This window comes from Alligator sinensis, unplaced genomic scaffold (assembly GCF_000455745.1).
Source record: "Alligator sinensis unplaced genomic scaffold, ASM45574v1 scaffold141_1, whole genome shotgun sequence".
Taxonomy (NCBI): Eukaryota; Metazoa; Chordata; order Crocodylia; family Alligatoridae; genus Alligator; species Alligator sinensis.
In genome coordinates, this window is record NW_005842221.1 from 1,309,490 (window position 1) to 1,322,161 (window position 12,672).

A 12,672-nucleotide genomic window follows, 5' to 3' on the forward strand; every position below is an offset into this window, starting at 1 on the left:
CAAAACGCTGGCTTGCATCCATAGATGCTTCTCAAGCAGATCCCGGGACGTCATTCTCCCCCTGTACTCGGCCTTAGTGAGGCCGCAGCTGGAGTACTGTGTCCAGTTTTGGGCTCCACAGTTCAAAAAGGATGTGGAGAAGCTTGAGAGAGTCCAGAGAAGAGCCACGCGCATGATCAGAGGTCAGGGAAGCAGACCCTACGATGACAGACTGAGAGCCCTGGGGCTCTTTAGCCTGGAAAAGCGCAGGCTCAGGGGTGATCTGATGGCCACCTACAAGTTTATCAGGGGTGACCACCAGTATCTGGGGGAACGTTTGTTCACCAGAGCGCCCCAAGGGATGACAAGGTTGAATGGTCACAAACTACTTCAAGATCGTTTCAGGCTGGACATAAGGAAGAATTTCTTTACTGTCCGAGCCCCCAAGGTCTGGAACAGCCTGCCACCGGAGGTGGTTCAAGCGCCTTCATTGAACACCTTCAAGATGAAACTGGATGCTTATCTTGCTGGGATCCTATGACACCAGCTGACTTCCTGCCCTTTGGGCAGGGGGCTGGACTCGATGATCTTCCAAGGTCCCTTGCAGCCCTAATGTCTATGAAAGTCTACACCACAGCCCTGTATGCTGTGGCCTGTCCCCCAACATAGGTAATCGACTGTTTTGAGAGAGAGAGGAAGCATCAGTTTTTCTAGCTGCTCCTAAAGATGTTGCAAATTCTTATTAGTTTATTAGTATTGTGTAGTGACTTCTATACAGACGTTACTTCATGCAGAGGAGCCTCTGCTGTTGCGTGAATTCATAGTGAAACAGGACTACAAGAGGCATTGGTTCAATAGAACATTTAAGCATGTGCTAATGTTTACATGTGTTCTTGACTCACCACTGTTCAGCAAAGCATGTGCTGAAGCATCTTTAATTTGAATGACACGTCATAGCTGTGCTTTTTGGCTTTTATTTTTCAGTGGTGGACACTGGGGGTTTCATTTACCCTGCATGTTTGTGGGGGCAGGGATCCCAAAAAGGGGCTCTCAGATAAGAATCTGGAGATTAAGGGTAATGTTCTGGCTTTGTTGGTAGAATTCACCAAGACTTCCACAGAGCCAGGATTTTGTACCAAGTACTTAGTCATAGAGTTGGGGATGGTGGCCACGTGGGTAATGTGTCTGTGTTGTGGCTTCAGAAGCATTCATCTCAGCCTTGCTCTAGTCTCTTGCCAAAAATGGCATTCCCCCCACCCATCTCCATTAAGCTTGGCCATCTGGGCTGGGGTGTCAAAAGCAGCTGAATGTGAGGCTAGCCATATCACACATCCTGGTGGACTTGTTATTTATAGATATTGGTGAGCCCTAGCTTTGCTGGGTTCAGGCAGCCTTCTGATTTAGTCTGAGAAGGTCATGTGGGGATTTTTCCTCACTGGCTGCAGTTTTGTAAATTGGCCTCTTTTTCCTCCCTTAGTCTTTTTCCTCCCTGAGTCCCAAGAGGGGCCGCCTCATGGCACTCAGCCTTGTTGTGTGGGCTGGATTCATTTAATTGTTTTACTCCAAGCTCACAGTGATACAAGATAAAAATCTGGCCCATTTATTTTATATTCCATACTATTGGGAGAATAGAGCAAAATTCAGTTTGGAGAATGAGGGGAGAAATCGTCTCCTTACAAATGGTTCCCTTGCTCTGATGACTTCTACTAGACATCCCAGAGAGCAATGCAGAATGCTAGCTGCTAAGACAAGCTTCTGTCTTTTTAAGTGTACTATGTGTGATGAATTGCCTTATCTATTTATTTAGCCTGCATAGTTTGCTAGGGAGCAGTGAGTTTTTATAGAATATTTTGGTCTTTTATATAATGACACTCATCTGAATGTCTCCAAACACTCCACCCCTCAAATGCAGAAGACTCCTCGGAGCCACCAGCAGGTAAAATGATATATAATATTATTTTTATAGTTAGGAAAAGAAAGGCATGGAATACTAGATTACTGGCCCAAATCAATCAACACAACAAATGCATAGCAGCACTGGCACGGGTAGATCCAGGATTGCAGCAGCGGGGATGCAGCCACAGAGAGTTCATTAGTCATGTACCATGCAGCTGAAGGGGCTGTGGCTGCATCCCCTTGCTTTGAGCCTGGGCCACGTGTAGATGAAATGAGAGGCATGCGTGCATGACACTTTAGTGGGCTAAATGCTTTTGCACCATTTTAATGGTGTCGGTGTTTGCACGCCATGGCGGCATATTGCACATTAATTCCAACCATTGTAGGAAATTCGGTGGTATAACGCACCTTAAATGACTCCTTTTGAGGAGTTTTATTTTGCTGCCCCTACAGCTGCAGAGCAAAGCACCAGGCTCCATGTGGCTCTACAGGAAGTCCTGTAGGCAGCCTGGCAGCAGCCTGGGAAGGCAGGCTCTGCCCAAGAAAAGTGGTGAGCCTGATTTCCCCCCCTCCTCACCCCCTCAGAGCCTGCCTACCTGAGCTGCACAGGGGCCCAGTGCTTCCCTCCATGGCTGCAGTGCCCCACTGGACCTCCTGAGCCAGGTGCCTGTGGGCAGATGCTGCCTGGGGTGGGGGGGTGCTGCTGTGGAGGGAAACACCAGCCCCCCCCCATCCCCGTAGCCCAGGGACCACTCCACTAGCCAGCAGCTTGCCTTCCCCTCCCCGTCGGAGAGGCAGGTAAGTCAGCTGGGGGTGTGCTGGACACAGGGGTTTAATCAGCCCTAAATGGAAGTGGTGTTTTTTAAAACCCGCCGCTTCAATTTAGGGCTCCTGGTTCATCTACACATGGCCCTAGATGCTAGTGAGCTCTCAGGAGCCCACGCTGGATCCCCACCTCACATGTCCTGTGAGCTTTGAGCTCACCAGCTTGAGTCTGTCCCAAGTTCCTACTTCTATGCAGCTCTGGAGCCTGCTGCTTCCCCTCCTCCTGCCCTCTTTGGGGATGGGAGGGCAGAAGGAGGGGAAGAGCAAAGAGAAGCAGGGATTATGGGCTGAGCTTGTGCCCACCAGTGGTGAGCTTATATTGCTTGCAGCACATGTGAAGCTCCCAGCAGGAGCTGCACTGACTTGCAGATGAACTATGAAAGCTCACTGGTTGTGGAGCACATAGCCGAGGTTGCCACCATGCTGTCTCACCATCCCTGGTCTGCCCCTGGGTTATAGCCCCATTGCTCAGAACTCCTGACTCCTAGTTCTGTGGCCATTAATCGAAGCAGCTAGACTATTTTTAAACGTGAAATGTTCTGAGCTACTCAGCAATGCCCTCAGTAACATTCATGAAAAGGAATGAATGGCAGCAACAATTATTAATTTTAATATAGCAGCATATCTATGTCTATAGGGCAGGATCCCTCAAAGTCGCATGTAAGTTTTTCTTGAGAGAGAGATAATAAGGAATTGCAAAGATAACATCCAGAGTGGATTGTTAAAAGGAAAGCAACTGCCAAATGAAAAGGTATGTTGCTGCTTACATATCTTCAAAGATGGATTTCCACAACTACATTTAACTATTAAGTTATATCTCTAGTACCTAGTCCTGGCATTTCAGTATAGCTTTGCCTTTAGGGAAGGCTTTTAAGCATTATGAGGGTAATATTCTACCTCTCATCATTGGACTGATATGTGGCAGGCTTCAGGCTAGAATGATATTGAATAATTAAAGAGCTCTTGTCTACAGAGAGAATTCTGCCAAGATAAGGGTACTACTTCCTTACTGCTCCAATGGCATATTACCCCATTCTCTCTCTGGATGCTGTTTTCAAACCGGATTTGCCATCAGTAATATGAAGGACATGATATACTTATTAGATTTAAAAATCAGGCTTTTAACAGATTAATTTGAGTGACCTTTGCAAGTCACAACAGCCCAGGACAAATACAGCTCTGAGAACGTTGCCAAAAATATTAAACGTTCAAGAGTTATCAGCAGTGATGTCCATCTATAAAACTTCAAATCAATGTTCATTATTACCAATCCCTGTTTTCACATGAACGTTTAACTCTTGGGCTAAAACATCCATTTTCTCTTCTTTTTATAAATCCTGGACTGATACTTTTTTAAAAGTCAAGGCCACAAAAATTGACTGGAATTTGAACACTGGGGGGCCATTTTTTCTGGGTTTTTGTAGTGCCAAATGCAGTTGGCCTTGTGATAGGACTGTAGATCTAAGATGTTACTACTGTACAAATATATAATAGTAAAGGCTGCCGTATTAAGCAGTGTGCGAAGATAAATGCTCTTCAGTCTGCTTATGAAGGAGGTAGTTTTTGTTTTTTTCCTGAGGCTGTGAAAATAAAGCCTCAGTGAGTACATCTGCACATAATGTTAACAGCACAGTGGCCTAAAATACTGTGCAGCAGTGCATCCCAGCATGAACAGTGCTAATATGCTACTGTGCAATATTAGCCTACTGTGCAGTAGCATCATTTAAAAGGCATTCGTTGGCGCTACTGCACAGTAACTCCAGTTACTGTGCACTTATTTAGTACTTGATTACACAAGTACTAAATTAAATGAGCATTAACTACTGTCCATTAATGAACATGTAAGCACACCCAGTGAGAGGATATTTTAAGTTTGAACCATTTCAAGCATTGCCTGAAGTTGGAAAAGGCCTGCTGACCATTAAGAGTAGGGGGCTTTTTTCCAGCTACATATAATCATTAATCAGCAGGATTGTTTGGGGAGGGGGAGGAAGAAGAAGAGGGGAACCATGTAGTGGTATTTGTATTTAGTAACTGAGTTGTGATGAAAATATTAACTACAGAACCCTGCCAATAAATCTCTTAATTTAAGATCAGCCAGCAGGATGCCACTCTACTGTGATCAGAGAGAGAGGTAGCTAGCCATTTTAGTCTGGAGTCAGTCAGAAGGTTCACGAAAGCTTGTGCTCTATGTCTTATTTAGTTACTCTATAAAGGTGCGTATTAACTTTGCCTTCTGATTATACTATAATACCAGTATTGGAGGCTGGATGAGTCAGTCAAACCCTAGGTACCTTTTAAACCAGAGACTTTCTGCATATGTTTATGGGTGAGACCTATTTTTACAAACTATTGGCACCTTTTGTCTGAGCAGGTACCTTGCAATAATCTGAATTCGTAATGAATTTAGTATGAAAAGGCTCTTTATAGTTAAGGTGCTCTGATCAGAAGCCACGCTATCTGTCATGTGATTTCCACCTTCTGCACTGTTACTTATTAGGCATCACTGATTTGTTCAGAAATTGAGATGCACACAAAAACACAGACAATTACAATATTTATTCAAATCTAATATAAGATTTTTTTTCTCCCATTTAACGGAAGTGTCTTGTCTTGGATTAGAGTACAAGGGGGTGGGAAAGTAGCTCTGACTCAAACCCAGGTTCAAAGTCAGAACTGCAGCAGCCACCTACCTCCCATACCCTGCAGCCTCTGAGCTACTGTTGCATGGTAGAGCCAGGGCAGGAGTGACCATGAGCTCTGTGCCCTGGGTCAGAGTGGAGTCGGAGCCACTAAGGGTAACCAGTGGGTGGGGGAGCAGGTGGGAAGGGGGCAGGTGCCAGGGAGTTGAGACATGGGGAGGGGGGGGAAGGAGTGAAGACAGTGAGCACAGGAAGGAAGGCAGGCAAGTGCTATATGCACTTGTGGCTTGTTATAACTTTCCATGTATAGAATCTAATTATTGGGGGATCATCTTAAAATCAAAGTAGTCTTGGATTCAGGTAAGTATGTTATTCCTGTGGGGTTGTTAAGGCCTTTGTGGTATGTTGTGCCAAAGTCCATAAATTTCTCACAGAGCCTTAAGGGGTGCTTTGTGACTTATGGACAATGTTCCTGTGGCCGTTTTGGACTTATCAAGCGGTTGCCTGAGGGGGCTGCCAAGGGGCTGGGCTTTGTCGTCTGGATGGTCCCATTCGATGCTGGGTTCACACATGTGTTGTCCCAGAGAAGGAAGTTAACTGACATTCTTATATAAGCTTTTCTGATCTAATATTTTATGCCAGTATACTAATGAGGTTGAGAGGAGGTTCTTGGATGCTTAGGGTTTGTGGGCATCATCAAAGAAGCAAGCCTGTAGGAATGGTCCAAAAGTGAAGAAAGCAGGGACTTGGTGTCCTGGGATGTAGAGGTGGTCCCATGCAGCGTGACTGCTGGCATAGAGATGGGAGCAGGAGAAGGGGCGCTAAGTCTTTCTGTACTGATGTATAGAATGGAGTAAAAGCATGAGAGATGAGATTTTAATGACTTGTTCTTGGATCTGCTGCAGCTTTTACTTGTCTTCTGCTTCTCCATGAACTGTATTGCTAAAGCATCCCAAACTACTTATGCCTGAGATGTTTCTCAAGCAACAAGATGCTGGTATGCCTGAACTGGCACACCTGGGATTAAAGAGGCAGGGCTACCCTTGCCTTTAACCCCTGGCTACAGGTCAAGTCACATTGTGTTTGGTTTCGAGTGGGTTGGTAAAGAGATGCATTACAGAGATGCACAGTGAGGTGGTGTCTGCAGCACATTTTGGAAGCCCTTATTTTTCCCCCTCAAATGCTTTTTTTCTCCCCTTAAACTTTTTCTTTACTTCCTGTCTTGAGTAGTGCTGAATGCTGGCAAATCAGGATGAATCTATTTCAAGGTTATCACAATTTCTATGGTGAAATTACAAGCTTGCCCTTCCACAGTGCTGAGCGGGGGGGGGGGGGGGGGGGGGCGTGCCCAGGCCCCAGCAGGATGCACTGATCAGGGAGGGGTCTTCTCCCCACCCTCCCCCCTGCTGCTCCTGACCAGCGAGGCAGCCAGCATTTAGTTACACAGCAGGGAGTTAGTTACATGGAGTAATACAGCATTTAGTACCCCATCAGAACAAAACAAAAACCTTTCTCATTAGTTCAAGCTCTTCTTAAACAGCTTGTTCCAAGGAAGGAACAGAGGGACATTACCAGCTACCTGTTGATTAGCTCCAAAAAGCTTTAAACAGACAGCATCCTGTCTGCCTTTGTCCTGTCTGCCTTATGCAGACCCCTCTCAGCATTAGTTAGCATACCACATGCTGGCTATGTCTGTGCTGTGAGAGAGAGGAGGGGAGGAATCCCTGCATGGGCAGGGAGTGCGGGGGCGGGGCAGGAGGAAGCCAGGCAGATGCTGCTGTGCCTCCAGTCTCTGCTGGAGCTCCAGCCAGGGAGCAGAGGGGCAGGGCCAGCCCTGCTGTGGAGCAGAGAGCCTCACCCAGGGCTGCAAAGCCTCTGCGATGCTGAGGGACTCTGGTTTAAGTTAAACCAGAAAAAGGTCTGGGACAGACATTGCATAAACTGGTTTGATTCAAATCAGTTAAGTCTGATACTACATTCAACCAGGTTTATCTCAAATAGGTTTCAGCCATTTTCAAACTGGTTTATGTGCACTGAACAGCTGTTCTGTTACAGGTTTAAATCAGTTTCTGATCACTTAAACCAGTTTATGTGTAATGTCTGTCCCTAGCCTTAAGAACATTTCTATCAAAGGGCAGCAGGGAGGTAAGTGAGCAATATAGAGCTTATGGAATTCGGACTCCCAAACTGCAGCTGTGCAAACTTGAAGAGCATAAAGAGAACAGCCCATAGGCTTGTGCAGGCTGGTATTCTAGAGCAGGAGATTTGGGACATCTGTACAAGGCTTAAAAGTAATGGAAAATCTATTTAAAAAAGGGTTCCCCCAATTGCTAGTCCTCCTGGCCAAAACAGCGTGTGATACACAAAGAAATATAACTTGCTAGTCTTTAAGTCTCCTTCTATATGTGAGGAGACATGCTTGAGCCCTGTGATCCATATGTAAAGGAAAACCTTTAGCCCAATGTTTAACCCACATATGAGACTTTTTGTTTTTTGTGTATATAGCACATGAATATACAAAACGCACATCAACGTACCTGTTACATGGAAAGGGTCAATATTCTTTAGAACCAATCTGTCTAGTGGAATGGGCTGATCTAGGACAATGCAAAACCCACCTTCTTTTATGAATAATTGCAATTCCAGTGTAAGGGAAGGGCAGACAGGTATCAGACCTGTATCTGAACCCCCATATTTCTGGAAAAAGAAAAGGAAATAATTGGATGATATATTCCTGGATGGTTGTGCATGAATATTTGACCCAACTGGTTTTCCCCACACACACACACACACACACACACACACACACACACACACACACACACACACACACACACACACACAGAGACAGAGGCATAATGCTGCCTCATACAAGAAGCAATTTCTAAAGAATTTCTCCCTCTCATGGCAAACCTTTTCAAGGGCTCCTCAGCTTTGGCTCAGGCCCTTTGCATTCCCCCCAGCCCCCATGCTAATCTGTGTACCTCAGAAAATTTCCAAGGAAGAAAATATTTGCAATTTGTTAAAAAATTACTTTGAATTCAGTTGCCATCTCCTGCATCCATCTATGGAATCATTGCCTAGCATCGCTGCCTGGGCATTGTCTTGAACTTAATTGATTTTTTTTACTCCAAAGTACCGAAGTGTGAGATGCCTTAATGGTCTTTTGGTGGTTAAAAATTGCTAATACCTTAGTCTTATATCAACAGTAGATTTCATTCTGGGCTTTGGGGATCCTATGCTGTTAGTACAGGACCTGGGGAATGGTCCTTCTATCCTTTTCATGTCCTCGTGACCAGATATTTAGCAGAATTTGTGAATTCATTGGAATCTGACATATCCATGCTATGAGATCTTTTGCTGTGGCCTTAAACTTGTGACCTCTAGGTTGTCAACTGTGCATCTTAGTGCCCATAACTCCCCAGCCCCCATAGGGAATGGTAGTAGTATCTGTGTTCAAACATGTGCCCAGGATGTCACAGTGCCATTACAATGTGCAGAATTTATTAGCATATATTGATGATAAAACTACCATGCAGGAATGGAGCGTGCTTTACTCTATTGCTATTAGAAATCTCTTGGTGTTGACACTTTTTAAAAAATAATCCTTCCAATATATTTTAACAAATGTTCTCCAGGCTACACAAAATAATAATAGAGCCCTACACATACAGTATATGTGGACATTTCTGCCCATTGTTACCTTTTTGTTGCGTTTCATTTTGGTAATTAACAGGAAGTCATCAAAAAGGAAGAGGTAGACATCAAGGAATCTTGTACTTTCTGAAGAGATAAAAAATCCAAACAATAGCATGAGGATTTGTGCTTTTGAATCTAAAGCAGGTTTGTGTAAGAGCATGCATCTCACTTTTAGATTGGAATGACTTAAGTTTCTTCTGAGATACCTTTTATTAAAGCTTGTGTATTTTTGATGATACTGTGTATGAAACATTTGGTTTTTATAGGTGCTTTTGAAAAAGAAAAAGGATTCCCATTCTGGCCTGCTATTACTCTTCTCCTTTTTTTTTGTTCACATAAACTCTGTACTTGAAAGACCTACATCCTTGTGATCTTAGGGCATTTATACATGTACTCCTGAAGTGGGGGTGCTTTAATTAGAGCACCTCCAAGACCTGCTCTAATTAAAGCTCCCAGAGCATAATGTGTATCAGCATGTCCACGCTGAGAAATGGCAGCAGGGGTGCTTGAACTAAAGTAATCAAATGAGCCTTAGTTCAAGCGCTCCTGCTGCCATTTTTTGGTGCAGGGACACTGATACATGTGACACCGAATTCTGCTGGAGCATGGTAATTACAGCTCTGAGGCACCATAATTAAGGTGCGTCAGAGCAGCCTCGCTGCACATGTATAGGCACCCTTAGTCATTAATATCTGTGGTATGTGCCAACTGCTTGGAAGACTGACAGTTTCTTATTACGAAATAGCTTGGATCACATTTGGAGTATCTTTGAACAGAGCTGCAAAGAACAGCTAGACCAAAAAATTCACACATGGGCACCAGGGAATTTTAGCCCTTTGGAAACTGCAGATATTTAAAGAAGGGATACTCTACTATTGTGCTGGTCCCTTAAAATAGTTGTCCAAAAACTAACACCTTCAGCTCATACTTTCACATTGATGAGATTATAAAGGCCCTGCAGAATCTAAATAAAACAGAGTGGAATCAACTTCTATCAGTAGCGTGCAGATAAGGATAAATAGTTTAATAAATGTTTTTCATAGATTATTTTGTTATTTTATATGTGTGTATTTAGATGTAGAAATGTTATTTTATATGCCCACATTTAGATGTCTTCAGGTATAAAGCCCCAGTTCCAACTGGAGTGTGTGTAGATATGCCATAGCTTAAAGAATAAGTAATGTTTTAAAAGAGGGTTGGAACCCCAAGAAGTCTACATGTCTGTGAATTATTTAGAGTTTTTGGGGTCTCTTAGTTGCACTGGACTCCCAGATTGGATCTAGTGCTTCAATCCACCTTTAAGAGAATCCCTCCATTGGTTTCAAATCCTATCTTTATATTTTCTTGCATGCCCATGTCTCATTACTATCTTTTCCAGAATCACTTCCTCTCTGTCCTGTGCACATCCTTTTCTGTCTAGTCGCATTGTCTCTCTCTCTCCTCTGTTGGCAGCAACATAGTAATTACTGTGCTATCATTATTTGCCTGCTACATTCTTCAGCCTTCCCTCCCCAGTCTCTTCACCCCTCCTGTTACTTTTGGTGCCTTGGATAGGAGCACTCAACATAGAAAGCATTTAACAAAATCTAACTTCAAAAGGTTTGAAGCCATTAAGTGATTTCACTTGCATAATGTTTGTTTGGGAACACGGTCTCCTAAAACAAATTTCAACTCTCTGTCTTAAAGATCAGAATGCGATGGCCCCATCCTTCACTTGCAGTCAGGGTAGTAGTAATCTTTCAGAATCCGTGCTCATTCTGAAATGTTTTGGTTTAAAACTAATTAATTTACTGTGGCTTCTTAAATTAATGACAGTAACTAGAAGTTATAATTATACGTTACAGACTGGCCACTTGCTAGAAGGATGTGGAAACAGAGACACCCTATTTTATCTTGCCAGCCATGCAAGACACTAGAAACAGATGAGGTGGCTTGAGATCTTGCTTCCTTGGGCCGTTTTAAGGCCAAAACCTGGTATAGTTTCTGCTGTAGCACCTTGTTGCTTAGCTAGTCATAACCAGGGATCCTAGTTTTCTGTGGGGAAAAAGCAGAACATTTCCATTTAAAAACCACAAAAATCCACGTCTTTCTGTGACCTACTGAAAGCGCAGTGATGTCCCATGGCAAGTGGCACCATTTCTGCTTTTATTTTTGCCACGTTTTTTGCCCCCCTGCCACTGATTGGCCAGGATGCAAAGTTGTGGCAAAAATAAGAGAGCAGAAATGCCACTTTGTTTTTGGTCGGTCATGGAAAAACATGGATTCTGTGTTTTTTCCATGGCAAACAAACAAGATTTCCTGGTCATAACATTTATCATAGTATTGCCTAGATTATGCAGGGCTAAATTGTTTCTTGCATCCTCTATGCAGGGATCATTGTATATGTCAGTTATCCTTACCACGTTCATCATTAGCTTCCACTTCCTACAGTGGCTGCAGCTAATTTTTCAAAATCTCTTTATTTGTGGATAAGGTACTGTCAATTTGACCAGGTATTCCTTATAAAAACCTACAAATAGCTGATTCTTTGGTGGGAGTTTTAGTTTTGAAAGTGGGAAGACTTGTAGTCATTCCAAAGATTTCCCACTGTAAATTCCCTGTACGTGGACCACTCACCAGAAATCCAGTTTCCCACACATATGTATATCTTATACTTGAGCCTGAAGATTAGAGCATTTCCCTCAGGCATGTGTAGTATATTAGGCTGATGCAGGGATTAAAGCTGGTGGCAGGCTTAGATTAGGATGCTAGCCCATGTCTATTTGTTTCTTATAGCCTCTAGCATAAGTTTTCAGTTATACCAGTAGAAGGAAACATTTGGTCCATGGGAAGTCTGTCAATGTAAACATATTTCTTAGGATGAACATTTTATGTAGTATTCTTTCAGCTTTAAGGCATAGCAAAGAACAACCCCATTTGAGAGAATGGCTTTAGTTTAAACAACGTTAGGTACCTTAAATCATAGACATGTGGCTCAGAGAACTTCAGCCCACCTCAACATCGGTATGTATGAATGCATTTAAATCTATCTTTGGGATGTACTTTTCCCCCATTGTTCAGTGTTGCACTGAATTATGTTTTTCATTTTCATCTTGAAAATGGAAAAAAAAGTCAAACCATGCAGATTACTCATTCATTTGGCAGCTTAACTGTTTCTCCTCCTTTGTATGACATACTGTCATTTTTGTTTTCCTCATCCCCATGTCTAGTTAATATATGGGGACATAGATTTATTTTGCACCAACCATATACTATATGATTCTGTAAAGCTAACTCTTAAGTAAAATTTACCTGCTAGAGCTAACTTCCCTTCGTGAAGAAGATGCCTGTTTGTGGAGGACAGGATGTTTTCACTCAGGTTCTCTCTCAAAGTATGTTTCAAACACTTAAAAGAAAGAAAGAAACAGAGTATCACACAGATTTGATTAAGAACTGAAAAGTTACTATTGTTAGAATCTGGGAACAGTCTTAGAATATTAGTATTATAGGCTATTCAGGTTCAGATCAAGCTAAATCAGCTAACAACAAATCATGACCTTGTTTCAGCAGTACTATGGATTAAACAAGTTTAGTTTTTTGAAATGTCAAACTAGGATCTTCTTTTCTAGGTTGAGCACTGCACATGAATTGA

General features: G+C 43.1%; 1 protein-coding gene across 5 annotated transcripts in view; it reads right to left on the reverse strand.

Moving 5' to 3' along the window:
* The window catches only part of PLEKHG7 (pleckstrin homology and RhoGEF domain containing G7), a 74,445-nt gene that overhangs the window by 15,550 nt on the left and 46,223 nt on the right, over positions 1-12,672 (reverse strand). For all 5 annotated transcript variants that reach the window (XM_025208143.1, XM_025208145.1, XM_025208144.1 and 2 more), the window contains 3 exons: positions 12,333-12,426; positions 9,046-9,125; positions 7,880-8,039 (listed from right to left, as the gene is read on the reverse strand). In XM_025208143.1, coding sequence (XP_025063928.1) covers positions 7,880-8,039; positions 9,046-9,125; positions 12,333-12,426 — 334 coding nt within the window. The remainder of the gene's footprint in view (positions 1-7,879; positions 8,040-9,045; positions 9,126-12,332; positions 12,427-12,672) is intronic.